The sequence below is a fragment of the Salminus brasiliensis genome, chromosome 8 (assembly GCF_030463535.1).
Source record: "Salminus brasiliensis chromosome 8, fSalBra1.hap2, whole genome shotgun sequence".
NCBI classification, from domain to species: Eukaryota; Metazoa; Chordata; class Actinopteri; order Characiformes; family Bryconidae; genus Salminus; species Salminus brasiliensis.
Genome location: NC_132885.1, coordinates 15,807,511 through 15,826,393, shown reverse-complemented (window position 1 = coordinate 15,826,393; position 18,883 = coordinate 15,807,511). Strand labels below are relative to the sequence as shown.

Below are 18,883 nucleotides of genomic sequence, written 5' to 3'. Positions count from 1 at the left end.
TGGAGAGCTCACCTATTGGTTATCCACAATGCCCACGTCACACTTCGCATGAGCCAAGACTAAAAAACTTAATAATAATATTAAAAATGAACATTAAAAATATTCAATTGATTTTAATGGAACATCAAGACTAGAATTAGGCAGATATCCTGACTATCTTATACCAAAAGAGATGACGGGAGCGCGGGGCCACTCCAGCAAGACTCGTGGTTTTCGTCTGACACCGGACGCATGTCTGCGACAGTGAACTCGCTTAAAAAGGTGTTTGACATAAGGCCGGCAGTATTGGCCCTCTCCATAGTACCTATTTGCAACTTAACTGGGCACGTCTGGTGTGTCGTGAGCAGAGTTTCGGTAGTTACTTAACAAAGTAATTCAAGCCAAATTGCGTATTACTATTCCCGAAGTGAGCGATGTTTCATTTGTAGCTTACTCTCTAAAAGCCCTCCTCCTGAAGATCTGCTTTCCTGCTCGTTTCACCTCCAACACAAATCATGTGGGCCCAATCAATGGAACAGTGGAATGGACAGTCATTCTTATCCTTAATCCTTAAACCTTAAATCCTTAAGGTTGCAGCTCCAGAATAAGAAGTCACATCCAGGAGAAAAGCACTGTTTCAGATAAACAGTGCTGCCTTGTTGGAACTATTTGTCTGTACCTCACACTGGTCCTCCCCATCAGCCTAAACCAGCCGCTGGTCGCTGGCGCACAACTGCCCTGACTACCTGCTTCATGGCTTCTTTCCATTACTCCTCCCTCTTGAAATGCTATGGACAGTACAGGGTAACTGGAACTGTTCTGACTGGTGGGCAGGTATTTGTCGTGCCCCAGTGCTGTGCTCAGATGCTGTGGTGGTACTCCTCTGCAAAAAGCTGGATAAAAGGTCATTCCTTATCCCTGCTATTGCCAGCATTGCCAGCTTGTGGTGGGTTTGCAGATGGATCATCCCTAGGTGCACAAAAGTATTGGGACACCTGCTTATTAATTGTTACTTCAGAAATCGAGAGTATTCAAAAAAGGTTATCCTGCCTTTGTTGAAGTAACAGTTTCTACTGTTCAGGGAAGGTTTTCTACTAGATGTTGGAGCATTACTGTGAGGATTTGATTTCATTCAGTGGTACGAGCATTAAGGACGTCAGGATGTTTGATGAACACCACCCCACCTCATCCCTAATTGTCCAACTCATCCAACTACTGGACGGAGCACCATTATCCCAGAGGACACAGTTCCACTGCTCCACAGCTATATATTTATGACCCTCTATCCCACACCTGGCATTAGGTATGCTACATGGAGTCTTATTTTATTGGCAATATTACTTTACAGGGACTAGACATGCTGTGTGTGCGCATGCATTTGCACATGTGTGTCAGCACGACGTGCAACTTAATGTAGCTGAATACATTCATTAGAAGGGTCGTCCACAAACATATTTTGTGTTATATGTTTAGTTATTCATATAGTGTAGCTATCAAATCATTTAAAACAATTACTAAATATAAAAGTACAGGGTAGCTTTTTTTTACCCTGTACAATACTCTTATATTACTTTCAGTACTTTTTACTTATTATTCTTTATTCTATTTGTTGTTTAGTGTATTTTCTCTCTTGTTCACAGTACTATACAGTTAAGAGTAAAATACTTGGTGAAATAAAGTGATTCTAATTCTGAATAAAATGTATTATTCTATGTTTGGTCATATATACAAATAATACAAACTGTATAAATGAATGCATTTAGGCAGTGAGCAGGGTACTCAGCCATTGTCTTACACACACTTGACTGGTCAGGGTTGTGGTGGGTCCAGAGCTTGCCTGGAATTAATAAGCACAAAACAAGTGGAAATACCCTCTGGACAGAGCAGCAGTCCATCACAGGGAACACACTCACTCACCCATTCACTCACTCCTAGGGATAATTTACTATAGCCAATTCATCTATCACATGTTTTTAGGTGGTGGGAGACCACATGGACACGGGATGAACATTCAAATTCATTTAAATGAACTAATCCAGTTTGTGTGTAATTGTACAGCTGAACTCAAGCCCTTAATATTAATAATATTAACAGAATAATACAATCGCTTGACCTATTATTTAAAATCTCATGAGCTAACATTTTCAGGCAGCCAAGACACTAAATGTTTAGGTGATGCTGCTGTTGTGTTAAAGAAAGATCTGCATTTTATTAATTTAGTTGCATTTGACCCCCATTTCTGTTTAAACATGTTTTACTAAAGGCTAAAGGCTAAATGTAATCCATTTCCTACCTGTTAGACAGATTGCTTTGTGATAAGCCTTGTTTACTCTTTTCATGGGTTAAACAATGTGTCTGGTTTATTTTAGCTCTGTCATCATCTTTACAGCCCAAATCTGTAATATATTTATTAGATCTTGCTTTATTGGGAGGTCAATTCAGTGCCAATGAGGGCTACTATGTAAAGTTCCTTGATTACAGCTAGCTTAGATACCTTTTGCTGTTAGGACTGTGTAGTTGCATTCTTTCGGTTCAACTGCAAACAAATCCTGCACACATGAAATGTGCGTGGGTTTTATAGCATGGTTTCTGAACTGTTCACAGGAATGTGCACTTATGCTGTAAACAAGACTGTCAGTAAAACCAGAGGTACGAGGTTGGAGGCTGCAGTTCTGGGCCAGATTTGAAACTTTTCGGAGTCCGGTAGTTTGAATCGATGTTAACAGATGACAATTTATCTAAATAACAGTGCCTGGCATCCTTGCTGAGTTTGTCCCGGTTTAGTATTCCCTGGATCAGATTCAGAATCTCCTTATTTCGGCAATTTGAATTTGACTTGGTGAGAGCAACACATGCATGAAATGTAACAAACACACAGACTGTTACCAAGTATTACACTAAGAGAGAAAATACACTAAACTATAAATAGAATAATAATAAAGTTAAAAAGGTCCTAAAAGTAATAAAAAGCAGATGGAGCTAAGAGAGATGTAAAAATCTGTACTTGTACAGTCATGAATACCACAAATCCAAAAGTAAGATTTCGACAACCACACATTGTACTTATTCCTCCAGAATGGCACTTGGGTGATATTGTTACCTGACTGATAAAGCCAGATTGGTGCATGCCTAAAAATGTGAGAGAATTTAGAGCAGATTTTGAAGTTAGTTTGTTTACCACTCTTTTTTTTCTTCTTCATCAATTATATAAGATAAAATGTTTCATACACTACTATTCCACCCCAGAGTGAGTCAACATCATAGACTGTAGGTTTTGAGTCACCTGAAGTTTAATAGAGCTAGTAGAGCCACTTTATTGTTTCGAAATCCCTAATTACGTCTTTAAGAGACATCCACACTAGGGAGCCTCTGGTCTACGCAGGGGGTTTAGTGAAAGGTGCCAGATTCCGAATGCATCGCCGGACACGCGGGTTTGTGCGTTGCATTGGTGGGTTAGTGTCGTGCTCATGCTTTTAGCGAAATGCCACATGAATCAGTGATCACTGTGGTAATTGCTGCCTAAGGACAGGGGCTGTAGCTAAGTGCGCTGCCGCCGCACACGCCGGCCTGGAAGCTGCTTCCTTGTCCCTGTAAAAGGTTCATTAGGAGTTGTATTATGATGGCTGTTCAAACCTTTTTGTGTCACAGATGTCTGAATGGCATGAAACACCGGAAGTTTCATTCATTATATTTAGTGGCAAATCAGAAGGTTGCAGTTATTATGAACAGGAAAAATGACGGCACAATCACGTAGAGTGCTGAACCCTTGCCATATGGTAGTTATCATGAAATGTGAAGGGGAATGACAACATAGTGCCTATGTATTGTACTCCAATATTTACTCTGTGGCTTGGCTTGAGGACGTAAGAGCATTGAGTGTTAGGCCTTGCAGAATTGTGTGCTGGCATAAAGCTGCACCACGTCACATCATGGGCTTTTAAGGATGCACTTCTCCTGCAGCCTAAACGATCATCTTACCAAGCCTAACTGAATTTGTAGGTTACTGTTTTATGTCGTCATCTGCTTTTAGACAAGCATCATTACACACAGGGGAGAACAGGGTCTCTGCTCTGTCTTGGAGTGAACGGAAGAAATAGAAATACAGAGGAAAATTCAAAATACTTCCGAGTTTATTGATCATTGCTTTATTTTGAACGAACCTTTTCTGTACACATACTGTGAGTAAACGGGGCGATGGGGAGAATGGCCTCGGCTCATACAGGAATAGTGGTTCATTGATGAAAAACAAAAGAACACATGTTTAAAAAGTGAGATTTTAAAGCCTCACCTGAAACAGCACGTAAGTAATTACAGTTATTTAAAACCCAATACATTACATTCACTCCCACAGAAGTAAAATACATTCATTCAACACTCTGTCATGAGCTCCGTCAAGCGGTTTTCTTTAGTATGACGCGCAGCGATACCTAGAATATAATATTCTGTCTAAGTCTTATAAAAGGAAAAGCGCCTTATTGGCAACTTTGCTTTGTGTACACTCACCGAGCACTTTATTAGGAAGGCCTGTAAACCTAATCACCCATGCAATTATCTAATCAGACAAATGTGTGGCAACATTGCAGTGCATAAAATCATGCAGATGTAGGCCAGCAGTTTCAGGTAATGTTCACATCAACAGCGCTGGGGGGGGGGGGTCTAAGTGATTTTGAGCGTAGCATGAGTGTTGGTGCCGGACGAGCTGGTTTGAGTATTCCTATAACTGCTGATCTTTTGAGATTTCATGCACAACAATGTCAACAATCAGTGTTTCAAAGGTGAACAGCCATTATGTGGGCTAAAACACCATGTTAATGAGAGAGTTCAACTGTTGTAGTGAGCAGGGGAAAAAAAGAAATGTGCCCAACCATGCGACTGGGCTACAGCAGCAGAAGACCACGTCGGATTCCACGTCCGTCAGCCAAGAACAGAGAAATTAACTTGTTAGTCTAGACGGTTAGAGTTGATGTAATATCGTGGGAAATTGAATGCTTGAATGCCACAGCCTTTGAGTATTGTTGCTGACCATGTGCATCCCTTCAGGGCCACAATTTACCCATCATATGGCGGCTACTTCCATCTTGAAAGTGCACCGTGCCACAAATCAAGAGATCATCTCAAGTCAAAAGTCAAACAGGTTTTCTGAACATGATGATGAGTCGGTGTTCTTCAGTGGTCTTCCAATCTAGATCTAGATCTGAATCTAACACCTTTAAGTAGAACAGGAAATCCACAGCATGAAAGTGTTTCTGAAAAGTGTTCAGGCTGATCATGTCAACAAGAACCAGAATCCAAAAAGATGTTTCCAACGTGAAAGCAAAGGGAAAGCAAAGGGAGAACAGTGTTCCTAATAAAGTGCCTAGTGAGCTTACTATGATCACGTGTTCTTTATCACACCAAACAGTCCTTTGGGTTTGTGCAACATTTCCTTTGCATAGTAAATAAAAGTTAGTTCTGTAGCTGACATGCACTCTTAGTATGGTATCCTTCTGCAGTAGTAGTAGTTTCTTATGAGATTGGGGTCTTCTTTTTATATAGATATATATATTAATAAGTCCCCTATAGTGAATGCATGCAGCAAAGCGTTCACACCCTATAGGCTTGGCTGAGAGAGCTAAATGAAGTGCTAGGAATGAGGATGAAGGCCTTATCTGAGGTCTCAATAAAACATGTGTGCGTGTTTGTGTGAATACTAATTCCCTCAGGGATATAGGTGGCAAAATGTAAATCTGCCATGGAAGCATCTATTAAATCCCCTCCTCCATTAGGAATCATATGTAATCCAGAGATGAGGGACAAAAGTGCTTTGGGTACATCCAAACACTTACACACTTTTCTCTCATATTCTTTGGCTTGAGTTGCCACTAGAATCAAATTCACTAATGGCAAACAGCAACCTATACAGTAACTTAGGCGATCATCTACTTGGCTCTCACTGTACATACTTATATACAAACCCTTTTATCTGGTCAGATTACATTACACCTACATTTATACTGTTCTGTTAAGGACGAATGACTGGGCAAAATGGAATGACAATTTTGAAGGAATCTTTCAGACAATGTCCACATCATTCTCCATCAAAACAAAAAGTAATGCTCAAACATTAAGTCAGTGTAAAATGATATGTTCTTGTAGGTCAGCACCATAACTCCTTCTCCTCCTGTGTAGGGGTTGAGTCCAGCCTATTCCATGTCACTATGTGATATGTGCAACTCGTTAAGGCCTGTATGCAGCTGGGCTCAACTTTTTCACACAAATCACTAACATGACTGCGGATGTTGAGGTCCGTGTTGATTCATGATGAGGCCTAGAGCAGTTGCAGTTGCTGTGATTAGAACTCGTTCTTTCACAAAAAACCCTGTCTCACTTTCCAAATCATAATAGTAAAGATGATCTTATATTTGTGTGAAAGGGCACACTGTCTATTCACCTTGGTTTGTTCTATTCTCCTTATTATGAGTAAGCATTGATAGCCATGCAGCCCTTTGGCCAGGGTGGCAAGATTAGCTGGTGCTCTGCAGGGTCATGCTTCTGTGGGTAGTTTGGTTGGGTGGTATGAAAGAAGAGGCCTGGCTGTAAAGACAATCAGTGATTTTGGGGTTAAAACAGGGTGGAGCTGAGAAGCTGCACAACAAAGATGTGGTTTGTTAAGTTGTCCTCTACTGTATATAATTTTTTTCAAGTAACTAATGCCAGAAAAGAGCAGCAACAATTGCAGTCCAGCTGTAGATTACTAAAGAAGCATCAAGGAGTGGAGTTCCTCTCGTTCCACTAGATGGCGGCGGCATTTTCGTGGAATCGTCCCTTTTTGACAGCTCTTAAGATTTGATGGGAGAGAAAAGGAGAAGAAAGCCAAAGTTAGACATAGACACATTTATCAAGTCTGTTCTATTCCAAAACGTCTGCAGCATGACAAAACCACTGTTGACTTCTTGTTCCAAATCAGTCAGTTTTAAACATTCCACCTCTAGGGTTTTAATTGTGGCTCCTCATCAGTTCCTCATCAATTGTTTTTCCATATATAAATGATGAGCACTAAGAATTTACAAGGTTTAAATATAGTGCTTTTGTCATTTACTGTAATTTAACAGAATAATATGAACCATACATTCTGTATTAATGGTGGAGCACAGGGATGGGGACGGGCAGCTCCAGCTCGTGGAAGCCCACAGCATTTCAAAGTTTAAGTATGATACTAGTCTGATACAAATAATTTAGCTGTTAGAGTAGACGGCCCCTGTTGCCCACCCCTGCTATTTGTCCATTCGTCATGAAATGTTGACAATGACCAACTGCCAGAAATTATGTATAATGCATTAAATATAATGCTTTTGAGTGACAGTGGCAATATTTTTTTCTTTCTATGGCAAATATCCAATTAAATTGCTGTGTAGTTTAGCCTTAATCACTGATGAGGAAACTGGCCTTTAGTCTAGCAAACCAGACTTCTGCCTACTATCAAAGCTAGGTGATTAATCTGCCAAGAACCTTCTACTCTGACAGAGAGCTGCCATTGGACTAACCTTTAAAAAACAACCAATCACACCTGCTGTTTTAGAATAGCGAATGAGGGGAGGCAAATGGGAAAAATCCCACAGATATAGAGTATGTTGCTGAGAAGGCTATTGTCCATCACAATATCCATTACAGACAGCTGTTCACCATTGCTCACTAGAATTAAGCAGGAATAATAAAACTTTGTTCTGTTTTTTTTTTTGTTTGTTTCTGTTTTTTCAGATTCTTTGCAGAGAATCTGAGGTTGAGACTGCAAAGCACTAAACAATGCTGTGGCCCTCCAGCCCTGCACCTCCCCATCCCATGTGTAACAAGATCTTCACAAGAAGGAACAGTGTATTTCCATGTTGGTCAAAGAAACTTTGGAAAGAGGAAGAGAGGCAAAAAAACAAAACAAAAACAAAAGCAGAGGAAGGCGAGGCCATGTATTAACATCAACAAAAACAAGAACCATGATGTAGATCAAGAGCAATACGATGACATCAAACCCAGTGATGAAAACATGATGATGCGTTTCATTTGCCCTTTCATGCGGACAGGCAGAGATGCGAGCAGAAGTGACATGAGGGGTCACTGTCTTGGGCCTTGGCCATGTACCAGGTCTGTGTAGTACTGCGGATGCAGATCCTGAGGAAGTCTCTCTGTGGAAACTGAGACTGGCAGTGTCAAGTTGAAATGGGCTGCCATGGCACAAAGGGCCCTGCCTAGCCCACCCCTGCCACTCCTCCTGCACTCATAGCCATGATCCATACTAGAGCGAAAGAAGGAGTCACGGCAGGGATGACAGCATGGAACCCCTCCAAAGGTGCCCTTTAGCACAGTCTAGCTGTGCAGTGATCTCACATTCCCCATTCCCAAAACGATGCTGCATGCAAACATACTCGTTTTTACTCTAAAACAGAAATGCTGCTAATTCTAATGTTTAAACCAAATACTGCTTGATGTACACATTGCAAGTTCTTAGTGGGCGTAATATCCAATACTGGAGGTGACCTATGGCAGCAGTGATGAAAATCAGAGCGATTATAACCACATAATAAAGTGCAGTGCAATCATATGAGTACTACACACTAGGTTAGAGGTTAGCCCAGTCTAGTGGTTCTCAATCCCAGTCCTTGGGATGTTTTTTTTCTAACACAGCTGACCCAGCAGATAAGAAACCTGATGATTAGCTCATCAATTGAATCAGGTGTGCTAGGTGAGTAAAAGTGTATAGGCTAATGTCCCCAGGACTGATATTGGGAACCCCTAGCTTAATTCCCGCCACATGTCTACATTAACTAGCTTGGCTACAGCTACACTAACCTATTCCCAAAATTCAGTTGGAGAAGCTTGCATGTAATGAATCAAAACTAAAGTCTGGTAATTGACATGCATGTCAAGCTTTTAGCTATACCCTTCCAGTTCATTTGAGGTTCTGCCACAGTTCAAAATTACTCTCCTTTTGTATAAAAATGAAGTTAAAGAACCTTCCCCGACAATCTTACCGGACACAAACAGTTGTGTGTCTCTTGTGTGTCTCTCACTGCATTGTGTCTAGTGTCTAGTTCAAACTGTTCTGTGGTCTGTAGCAGAAGCCCAATTCCTGGAGTGCATAAGCTATAGGGATGCTGTAATCTGGAAGAGAAACACATGCAGCCGGTTCTTACTTAAACCCCCAGCCTGTCCCCCCCAGCACTATGGCTGCCACCAGGATGGCTCCAGCGATGGAGCCTATGATCAGATTAGTGGCACTAGGACCTGTTGGGGGGAGGGCATGTGAAGATAGACGTTTTTACTTTGCTGAAACTAAACCTGTATGTTTTAACATTTATCAGTGTAAACAGAACTGTAGATGAGTCCATACTAACTGAGAAAGCTGTAGAACATTGAGAAAGATGAAAATAGACATCCAGAATGCCTAATTTTCTAAAACATGGTGATCAAATCTTGTGGCAGACAGCTTGTCAAGAACTTACTATAAGTAGGTGAAGACCAGATATTATTTTTCTTTAATAACTTAGGGTTTCCAATTTTGTGTAAAGTTTATATTTCAATCTTTCAATCTATAATGTGTAAGTGATTATTAAATAAAATAACTAAAATAATAATATAATGTAACATTTTCAAACATTAGTGAAGTCGAACCATACCATCATATGGGAAAGACATCATATCCCTAGACAGGTATTAGCTATTATAAAAAAGGTGTTTTTTGACCACTTCTAATATTATTAATATTATATTCCTGAGGGAAATAGCTTTAAGCAATAGCAAGAGGCTGTACAGTGTACTATTTTATTTTGAGCTGTGCTAGTTAAAGATTAGTTTACATGACCCTTACTTTTCACATGTAGATATACTATATTTTATAGGGATGTCCCAATCTAGTTTTTCTGATCAGAGCAACTTAATAGTAAAAAGTATCCACCAATCCCATATCAATTCCAATTTTTATGTTTCTATAAATAATACAGCCACACAGTTCAGCTAAGATGTTCTGGAAATGAATACTGAATTAAAGACACTTAGCTTTTAGTAAATCATTTAAGCCTTTCATAATTAAATCAGTAATCTTCGGGTCATAGTGGCAGCACTTTAGTACACTGGACCACTCAGAGCCTCAAGAGGTTTATTTCTAACCATCCAGAACTCAAGAGAGAGAAAAGATGTAACGGAAGTGTTTCACTGTATGAGTTGAAAATCATTCCACACTGACCATTACCTGCTCTGTTACACTCTAAGAACGTGCCTCACTGCTGCAGCCTGAAAATAATATCCGTTAGTGGTACCTAAAAGGCACTCTGCCATATGAGTAAAAAAACAAAGGGTCAGAACTATATTGGGCTTCAAACAGCAGATATATCTGATCCATTAAAAGAAGCCTGGATCAGCCCTGAGTCGCTTAGTCCCATGTGGGTATGCAAAGCCTAGTTCTATGCCCTGAAAGTCATGTGCACTCGCCTTAGAACCGCAAGACTTTAACAACTACAATGAAGAGTCCTCATAGGTGGCTTTAATGCAAAACACTAAAGCCCTTTGAATGTAATAAAATTTTAGAGAGTTTATCGCTGTCTGAAGCACTATGACATTTCAATGGGTAATGAGAGTTTATACAGCAGCGCAGTGTCTGTGGCAACATAAACACAAACCCATAAAATACCCCCTTTTTGGATGTTCCAAAACCCAGGAGAATTAGATTTCCCTCATGCGAATATCAGAACCACGTTTTAACCACCAACAAGAGAATACAACAATAATAAAAAAGAAAAGAGAAGAGGAAGGAGGTTCTTACAAACAACCACAATATATCACATACACTCAGACTGAAACACTAAATCACGCCACCATGGTTACAGACTACAGAACAAAGCCACCATACACACACACACACACACACACACACACACAAACACAATCTCACACAAACAAAAGGCAGGGTTACTGCACTGTTACACAGGGCAGCAGCACCATGTCGAGAAAGAGATGCTTACTCGAGTCCCCACCCAGTGCCTCCAAACAGAACCCCCAGGGCCAGAACGGTCCCTGCTAGAGCCCCTATCAGCCTGTTAGTGGCCACACTCACTGTGTACGAGAGAGAAGCAGCATCATTACTAACCCTGCTCTTGCTCTTCCACGGCAGCTTAACCTGCTACAGTTGCACATGTGTCTCTGACTGTTTAAAGAATATCCTCATTTAGTACAGCATAGACTAAAGCAGAGGTTAGGTTTGGATTGTCTCGTAGGATACCGTGTGTGTGTGTGTGTGTACATGTGTGTAGGCTATCTGTGAATGAGCATAACCTTTTGGTCCTTCATCTTCGCTCGGAGCAGGCTCTTTGGGTGGATCAGCCATGCTGCAATCAGTCCCTGCCCATGTTGCATCACATGTACACGTCGCTTCATTATTGCAAACCTATGAATTAATCAGAAAAAGAAAAGTAAGAACAATATTTGGTTTGGCCTAACTTAATTTAGCTAAGCTTTAATAAATCAATAAGTCATGGGAGGCCATAGATTACTGTGATTATATTGCATTATGGGTATGGGTGTCTTTGGGCATGACATGAAGCATGCAGTGCCTGAAAGTCCATTAATGATGATAAAATCACAATTACTCCTGGATTGATAATACTAATTTTCATTAGAGCCTCAATGCCATTTCAAGTGTTTAGTTTACAGTGCTGCACAGCCCCATTCTGCCCACTGATGCAGAATTTCACATGTCCTTTCCACTCCCTGTGTAGCACACTATGTAGGTCTTAAATGACTGTTCCTGCATCCACATAGCACATAAATATTCTAACAACAGTGGTTACTGAGTCAACTGAGGTTCAAATATATGTTCCTGCTGGACATTTAGCGCACTATTCGGATGTAACTCACCCACATAGTAATGCCAACTGAGAAACACGTGTTTAAGGATTTGCCAAATCCAGCATCAGTAGACCAGTGTTCAGCCATGTTATCCAGACATGGTCACTGGTAATCTAAATTTTATATCAAACAATTTGTTTCCTATCCCAGGGATTGAGGTGAGTAGTGTGGGTGCTCACCCCGTGGTTAGAGCAGATGCGACCATTGGGGCCAGACGGGCAGGCACTCAAGTTGAGGGATTGGATGGACAGACACTTACGGTCAAGGCACATCATGGATGGCCCACATGGAGTCCCATCCTCCACATAACCCAGATCAGTCAGATCATCCAACAACACATGACCACCACTAAAACTCAGAATGAGAGAGATCATTTAGGGCCAAAATGTTTGAAAACAATATAGTAAATCTACAATGTTTTCTTAGTTTCAATTATTTCTTTTTTTTTACTGCAGGCATGACAGAGAAGCATTAGTATTGTATTAGTATTGAGGTTAACTGAGGCTCAGAGTGATTTTCTGAAGTTCTGGATGTTTTTCTCTCACCTGCATTCAATCAGGTTACCCTGGTGGTTGAAGGTTGTGGGGGTGATCTCTCCCTTTATTACTCCAATACGTGGCACTTGACCAACATTCGTGCACATCAGAAGTCCACAAAACACATCACTGCAAAAGAACAGACGCAGAGAGCCCATCATTTTAAATCCAGAACACTTCACTGCAAACACTTACACTGACAATACAGAACAATAGAACAGTTACAATCAGGAAATGCACAGATTACATATAGTAAACAGAGAGTAACAAATACAGCACATCAGTGCAAATGTACACACCAATTCTGAAAAGTGGAGAAAGTTACAGAGAAAACATGCAGAGAAAGCTGTTCACATTGGTACAAATCCAGGTTTAGCTTTAAAGCTGCGCTTATCTTTAGAGCTGTGTGAACACATAAATCTGATATTTTCAAATCAGATCTGAGCCACTTTCACATGTGGTCCTAAACTGGATACATATGAAATTCATGGCCATGTTAGATTGGAATTCATGTGTTTTTGACAGGACCAGAAGCAGACCACCTCAATAGCTTTGAAATAGAGCAATCGAGATCTGATTTAAAGGTAGACTTTCAGCTTTATTTCAAGGGCTTGGATTTTATACAGGCCCAAAAGTAATTGGACAAACTAATATAACTGTAAATATAAGGAGTATTTTATTACTTGGATTTGCAGTTAGTAACTACCTAAAGTCTGGAACCTTTGAACATCACCAAATGCTGAGTGTCCGCACCTGAGATACCCTGCCAGGCATTTCTTACAGACACCTGTACAAACAGGTCTTTAATAAGTGAAAAGCATGACCAAATTGGGTAAATGATCTGCCTCCTTAAAGAATCATTTATTATACTATTTCTAAACAGCAAATGCAGCGAATGAATCCATTGCAGTGCTGTACTAAAGACAACAACAACAAAAAACTCTGACTGTACATCATCATTTAGCATTAACATGGCAGCAGCACCTAAGATAGATAGATAATGTTAATGACTGCTACCAAAGCATTACTGCCTCTGACCTTTTTTCATGAAGAGCTAAGAGGCATATGCAGCTCGTTGATTTTTGTTGTTCATGATGCACCTTATTCATTTACTTAATGCTACTGAAGATTCATTTACATGACGCTACTGATTTGGATGCTTTAGTTAAATTGTAAAACATTACTTGAAAAACAGATCCCATTGTCATGTTGATGGAAATTTAATAAATCATTTTTTTTTATAAATTATTATTGCATGATAATGCATGTTTAAATTGTACTACCAGTCTCCTAGAATAAAAAAGACAGACTGATGAACAAAACCATTTACATATATTTTTAAACATTTTTAAATTTTTTCAAATATGTTCTTAATAATTTAAATCTTTTTTTTTTCATTTAAAAAAAATCTAACTACTGAAAACGTTTCCATATTTGTACACTTTTTCCTCAGTACTGAAGAAGCAACACATCTTGTGCTTGATGATTGTGACAGTTGCATACTGTGTGTCATTAACATGTAATGCATTAAGTGAACCTGTGCTGTCAAACTTACTGCTTGCTGCACTGGATCCATTTATGTCCATTTTCACCACAGTTCCCTTTCTCTGATCCCTCAGTGTTCAGCTTCTCATAGCAGAACTTTTCTGAGCTTCCAGACTCTGGTGGGAAGAAGAGAGATGAAGAGTGGGAATGACAGAATAATATATACTTTACTTTTATCAGGATAAAGATCTGCTCATGGTCATGTCAACATCTTTTAGGAGTTCCAGTCCAATAAAATGCAGAGCACCTTTATCCAAGACAACATCATTTAGTCATTTACTGATGGCAGATTTATTTAGAGCATTCCACTCACTTGGCCCCCATACATATTTGCACTGGCTTTCTCTGGTTTTACATTCCCCGCTATAGCAGCGTCCCTGTACAAGTAAAAAAAAACATTTTTAATAAATCAGTCTTGAAATAAGATAATCCATTTACTAATAATAACAGACCAGAATTGACTGTGAGAAGAGAAGAGGCAATGGGAAAACAGTTTAGCTCATTCCACACAAACACTAAGAGACTTCAGATCCAGTACAAAATCATACGCTTTACAGGAAAATGAAAATGAATAAAATGTTGTTTGAATATCTATTTTTTTAAGATCACAAGAAAATGTGCGCTAATAGGGTTGAAGTGACTGGAATGTAAAGGCAATTTTTAGTTGCAAATACTAGTTTAGGATTATGCTCGCTATTTTTTGGTGGTGGCGTGGTCCTGTGCTCCCCCTACAGTTGGAGAGTGTAATTTACTGCAATGAAGACAAATTACATTTTGACACAGCTGCATTTGCATGGCCCTGCTGGGCTTGTCCAGTTAAATTAAATTCAAATTTATATGTGTAGTGCTTTTAAAGCTGATGTTATCACTAAGCAGCTTCACAGAAATTCAATAATAGGACAAGAGAATAAACAATTCATCAAAAATAAACTTGAAAAAACAACATCACTACCGTGGCATTAGCACAGACCATCTTGCTTAGTGGAAGTTAGTATTTTTTACACTTTAAAGTGTAAATTTCAGGGTTTCTGGACTAAAAGTTGATGTGCATCAGCTCTGCTAAATTATGTTAATAACTGTATGTCTTTTATACCAGGACCACGGCTACAGCTATCCATTATCATAGTGCTAACTGCATGATGAAGTCGTCACACACTTGGGTCAAACCACATTGAGTTGAATTAGGCCTTCAGCGAGTTAGCTTAGCCTAGAAGTTGAAGGCTAAGCTATGGAGTGACCAGGTGTAAACGTGCTGAGCGATACAGAACTGACACCAATAGTGAAACAAGCATGTTGACTGACACGGTAGAGTAATATTACAGGATTTTTATATTGGACAAATATAAGTCTGCAGCGTTACACAGTCCTCCCGAGAGATACCATGCACACCTCACCAAAGTTACATAGTGGGAATGACGAGACACCATTCTGCCCATTATGAGTCAAAGTACCAACAACACGACTTTGAAGCTGATGCTGAATAATTTTAAAGTTGCTTCAAAATGTGTTAAACGGCTCATTTGTCATGGTGACTGGACAGTTTCTATTACCTTTATTGACAGACTACATTTACCCAACAAACGAATTTATGAATAGTAGAATATTCAAGTCCAGCCGTAGATAACAGCGGATTGCTCTCCCTACCTGGCCGAGATGGCAGAAGTGACCATCCTGTTTGTGGAGGTTTGGAGGGCACTGCAAAGAGAGAGAAACACTAGTTTAAGTACATTTCTTTCATGCCAAATTGACTGACTACTTCTACATGAAGGAAGCGTGGTTGTTTTAAAAGTGTGTAATCTAATCTATGTGCCCATTGGGGGTTGCATGTGCATGCCCATACCCAGTCATGCTGTCACTGACCTGTCCAGAGTCTCCTGAGCATGTCTCGGAAATATCACAATCATTCACTGCATAGCGACAGCTGTAGCCTCGTGGGTAAAACTGAGAAAAAAAGAGGGAGGAGGAGTAGGGATAAATGAATAGGAAGTGATAGAGAGACAGAGAGAAAGAGAGACAAAGAGAAAGAGAGAGAGAGAGAGAGAGAGAGAGAACACATAGGACTATGACTAATATGACTTGAATGCCTTCTATTTATCAAACTCTTGCTTTCAGCAGAGGGAGCTCCTTGTTTCTCTGAAAAGACAGAGACAGCACATTCAGTGAGTCGCTGATAAGATAAGCACTCACCAAACAGGTGTTGTTGCAGCAGGGTCCATTACTGCAGTGCGCTCCATTAGACAAAGAACACTTCTTGCAGCATTCCTTATAACACTCCTACAACAGAAACACACACACACACACACAAGAGTAAGAGCTTGATTATTATTAGGACAACATTCAAATGAATGGACATTACTGCAGGATGATGTGCCAACTTACAGCTCTCACTCCACAGTCACACTCCTCTCCCAACTCCACATATCCGTTTCCACACTCTGTCTGCTCAAACAGCTGCATGGGAGAAACACCACAGAGACGTATTATATCCTTATGTCTCTCCCATAAATGTAGACTGTTTAGTACAAAAGATAGCAAACAGAGATTGAAGGCAAGTTCATAAGCCTTAGAGGACACCCTCTGATGATGCTGTTTTACAAATTGCTCTGTAATGTTCTGAGACAGTCCTTTACTGGGATCATATAGTTCTTTTCTTAGAATAATCATAAACTAGATTAGCAAGTGGTTTCTGCAAATCCCACTGTTTTGCGGGGTACTATTCCAGTTAGCTTCTAGCTGTGACTTTACTTACTTCACCAGGTTTGGCTTTCTTGTCTTGCCAGTAAAACGATAATCTAGTACTTTCCCTTCTGATGTGTGTTTAGCTGGGGTTTGGTGGTCAGCTGAGGTAGTTCAGTTTGTTTTTCAAGGGAGAAGACATTGGAGGGGAGAGACTAGCACTATCTTAGCCTAGCTGTTTGTGGCTTAGTCACACGCTGGGTTTGAGCTTCCCTTCTGCCTACAATGCACAGGAAAAGCCTCATTCACAAGGTCTGGTTCCCATTATAACTAGCAGAGTCTGCGTTTGTGTGGTACTGTGGCTCTGCAGTTGGATACTACTGGCAGAATGGTCATGAGCTGCTCTCTAGTATCAACAACACCATATTCTTCTCATTGTGTTTCACCAGCATTGAAAATCAGGGCTTTCACTAGTGGTCTGGGTTTATGTAAATTCTGTGGGCCTTAATAGTTTTGGGGTTATGAAATAAGCCCTGCTGGTTATGCCAGGTTTCTTTTGAAGGAGGACACAGTGTCTGAGGTCATTGTATGGCAGTTACATGTACTAAACTCTAATTATTTGACACTGCCCAGGTAAATACAGTTTAGGGGTTGCAGGGCCACTTTCTGGTGGACCATATTAAGCATTTTCCCCACCACGAGCAGCTCTTCATTAGAGACACACTGACTCTTTGTCTGATTGATCATGCATAGCTGAGGGTCTGTAGATACAAAAGCTAATAGTAATATTTCACCTTTGTAGGTTTGTTGAAGATACAGGATCCTCCTCCCTTCAGAAGGAATTCTTTATAGTCCGATATACTGCATTTAGAGAACCTCCGAGGGTGCTGCACTCTATAGCAGGAGGGAAATAGAGAGAAAAAGAGATAGCGAGAGATGGATAAAAGGCAAACAAAAACCAGAATGGTGTTAAATCAATCAAAGGGCTTAGAAATATGGTTCGCTGAAAGGTATTATGTATTATTTGGAGTGTACCACAGCATTACAGGTGCTGTTAAAACCATGCAGTGATATTTATCACGTCATGACAGCTACTTTCGGATGCTAAACAGGGTCATGGTCTCAGAACCAGCTGGCTAAGCGATCACACCCTGTCATCAGAGAACACACACAGACCATTATGGATTGAGAGAAGCACACAAAGCACACAATAACAAAAAGGGGAAAAACATGTTGTGGCACTCATGCTAAACATGCCATGTCTAAATAACAGCAATGGACTTTATGAACCCATTCGGACACCTTGCCCTATAATTATATTCGCAGCTGTGTGTGAGTGTGTGTATGCGTGTGCTGTGGTAGAGCACAGTAGCTCACCCAGTGTCTTCCATGATGCAGCCCACCCAAGAATCCATGCATCCACACTCCTCTGAGACAGAACGCATGCCACACACACAGTGGCAAAAAATTAGTCCAAAATTTAACCAAATAAAGTCTAGTAATTCTTACAGAAATTGTTTCTATATGCGTTTATAAGAGTGTATGTGTGTGTGCATACTGCTCTTGCTGACCGCATCCCACCGAATGCCTAGGTTCTGGGCTAGACTCTGGGATAGAGACACCGACATTGTCCATGTAGACCCGTACTGCACAAACAAAAGTCACATTACCTACATAGTACCTACAGACATTCACACCCTTTTGCCAGTCAATCAAACATTAAGTAGAGAACATGCTGTACTGTACTGGTTTGCGCATAAGAAACTTCTATGTAAACACAGATTTTACTATTAGTCATTTTGGAGCATTTATATTGGTATTTTCATCTTAACACAATATATAGAGCAACTGCCAGATTCACATTATGCCAAAAGTCAAAAATGGCAACAATGGAGATACAAGGTTTATGCTTGAGAGCAACAATGTATTCCATCAACACTATAGCTGCGTCCCAGTTGTGTACTACACACTAATACTATAAGGTAGAACTATAAAATAACCTTAATAGTGTGGGTTTGACAGGTGAGTATGTCAAAATATTAGGATCTCGTTTTGTAATAACGGGAAGTGATGAAGCGCTGCTATGCCAACATATGCCACTGCAAGTTTTCCAGCCACTGTCGCCGCAGAACATTGTTATTCGACATTGTGTACTTATAATTGCTCCAGACGTGAGTAGCTCCTTAGAAAGTATGTATTGTGGATATCTGAGTATACTCCACTTTGAGACTTACATCTATAAAACATACTACACACTCAAAAACTAGTTAGTATTA

At 40.2% G+C, this 18,883-nt stretch overlaps 1 protein-coding gene across 5 annotated transcripts in view; it reads right to left on the bottom strand.

Annotated features, from left to right (window-relative positions):
• Positions 1–4,091: 4,091 nt before the first annotated feature.
• The window catches only part of adam23b (ADAM metallopeptidase domain 23b), a 31,080-nt gene continuing 16,288 nt past the window's right edge, over positions 4,092–18,883 (bottom strand). The window contains exons 13-26 of one of the 5 annotated variants that reach the window (XM_072685794.1): positions 18,166–18,253; positions 17,985–18,036; positions 17,402–17,501; positions 16,311–16,382; positions 16,119–16,205; positions 15,792–15,872; positions 15,576–15,626; positions 14,245–14,308; positions 13,942–14,047; positions 12,396–12,515; positions 12,030–12,198; positions 11,278–11,389; positions 10,968–11,058; positions 6,672–6,796 (exon numbers count right to left, since the gene is read on the bottom strand). In XM_072685794.1, coding sequence (XP_072541895.1) covers positions 6,751–6,796; positions 10,968–11,058; positions 11,278–11,389; positions 12,030–12,198; positions 12,396–12,515; positions 13,942–14,047; positions 14,245–14,308; positions 15,576–15,626; positions 15,792–15,872; positions 16,119–16,205; positions 16,311–16,382; positions 17,402–17,501; positions 17,985–18,036; positions 18,166–18,253 — 1,239 coding nt within the window. In that variant the 3' untranslated portion in view covers positions 6,672–6,750. Of the gene's footprint in view, positions 6,797–9,141; positions 9,235–10,963; positions 11,059–11,277; positions 11,390–12,029; positions 12,199–12,395; positions 12,516–13,941; positions 14,048–14,244; positions 14,309–15,575; positions 15,627–15,791; positions 15,873–16,118; positions 16,206–16,310; positions 16,383–17,401; positions 17,502–17,984; positions 18,037–18,165; positions 18,254–18,883 lie in introns of those variants that run through there. The other 4 variants (XM_072685793.1, XM_072685796.1, XM_072685795.1 and 1 more) reach the window with 4 other exon arrangements.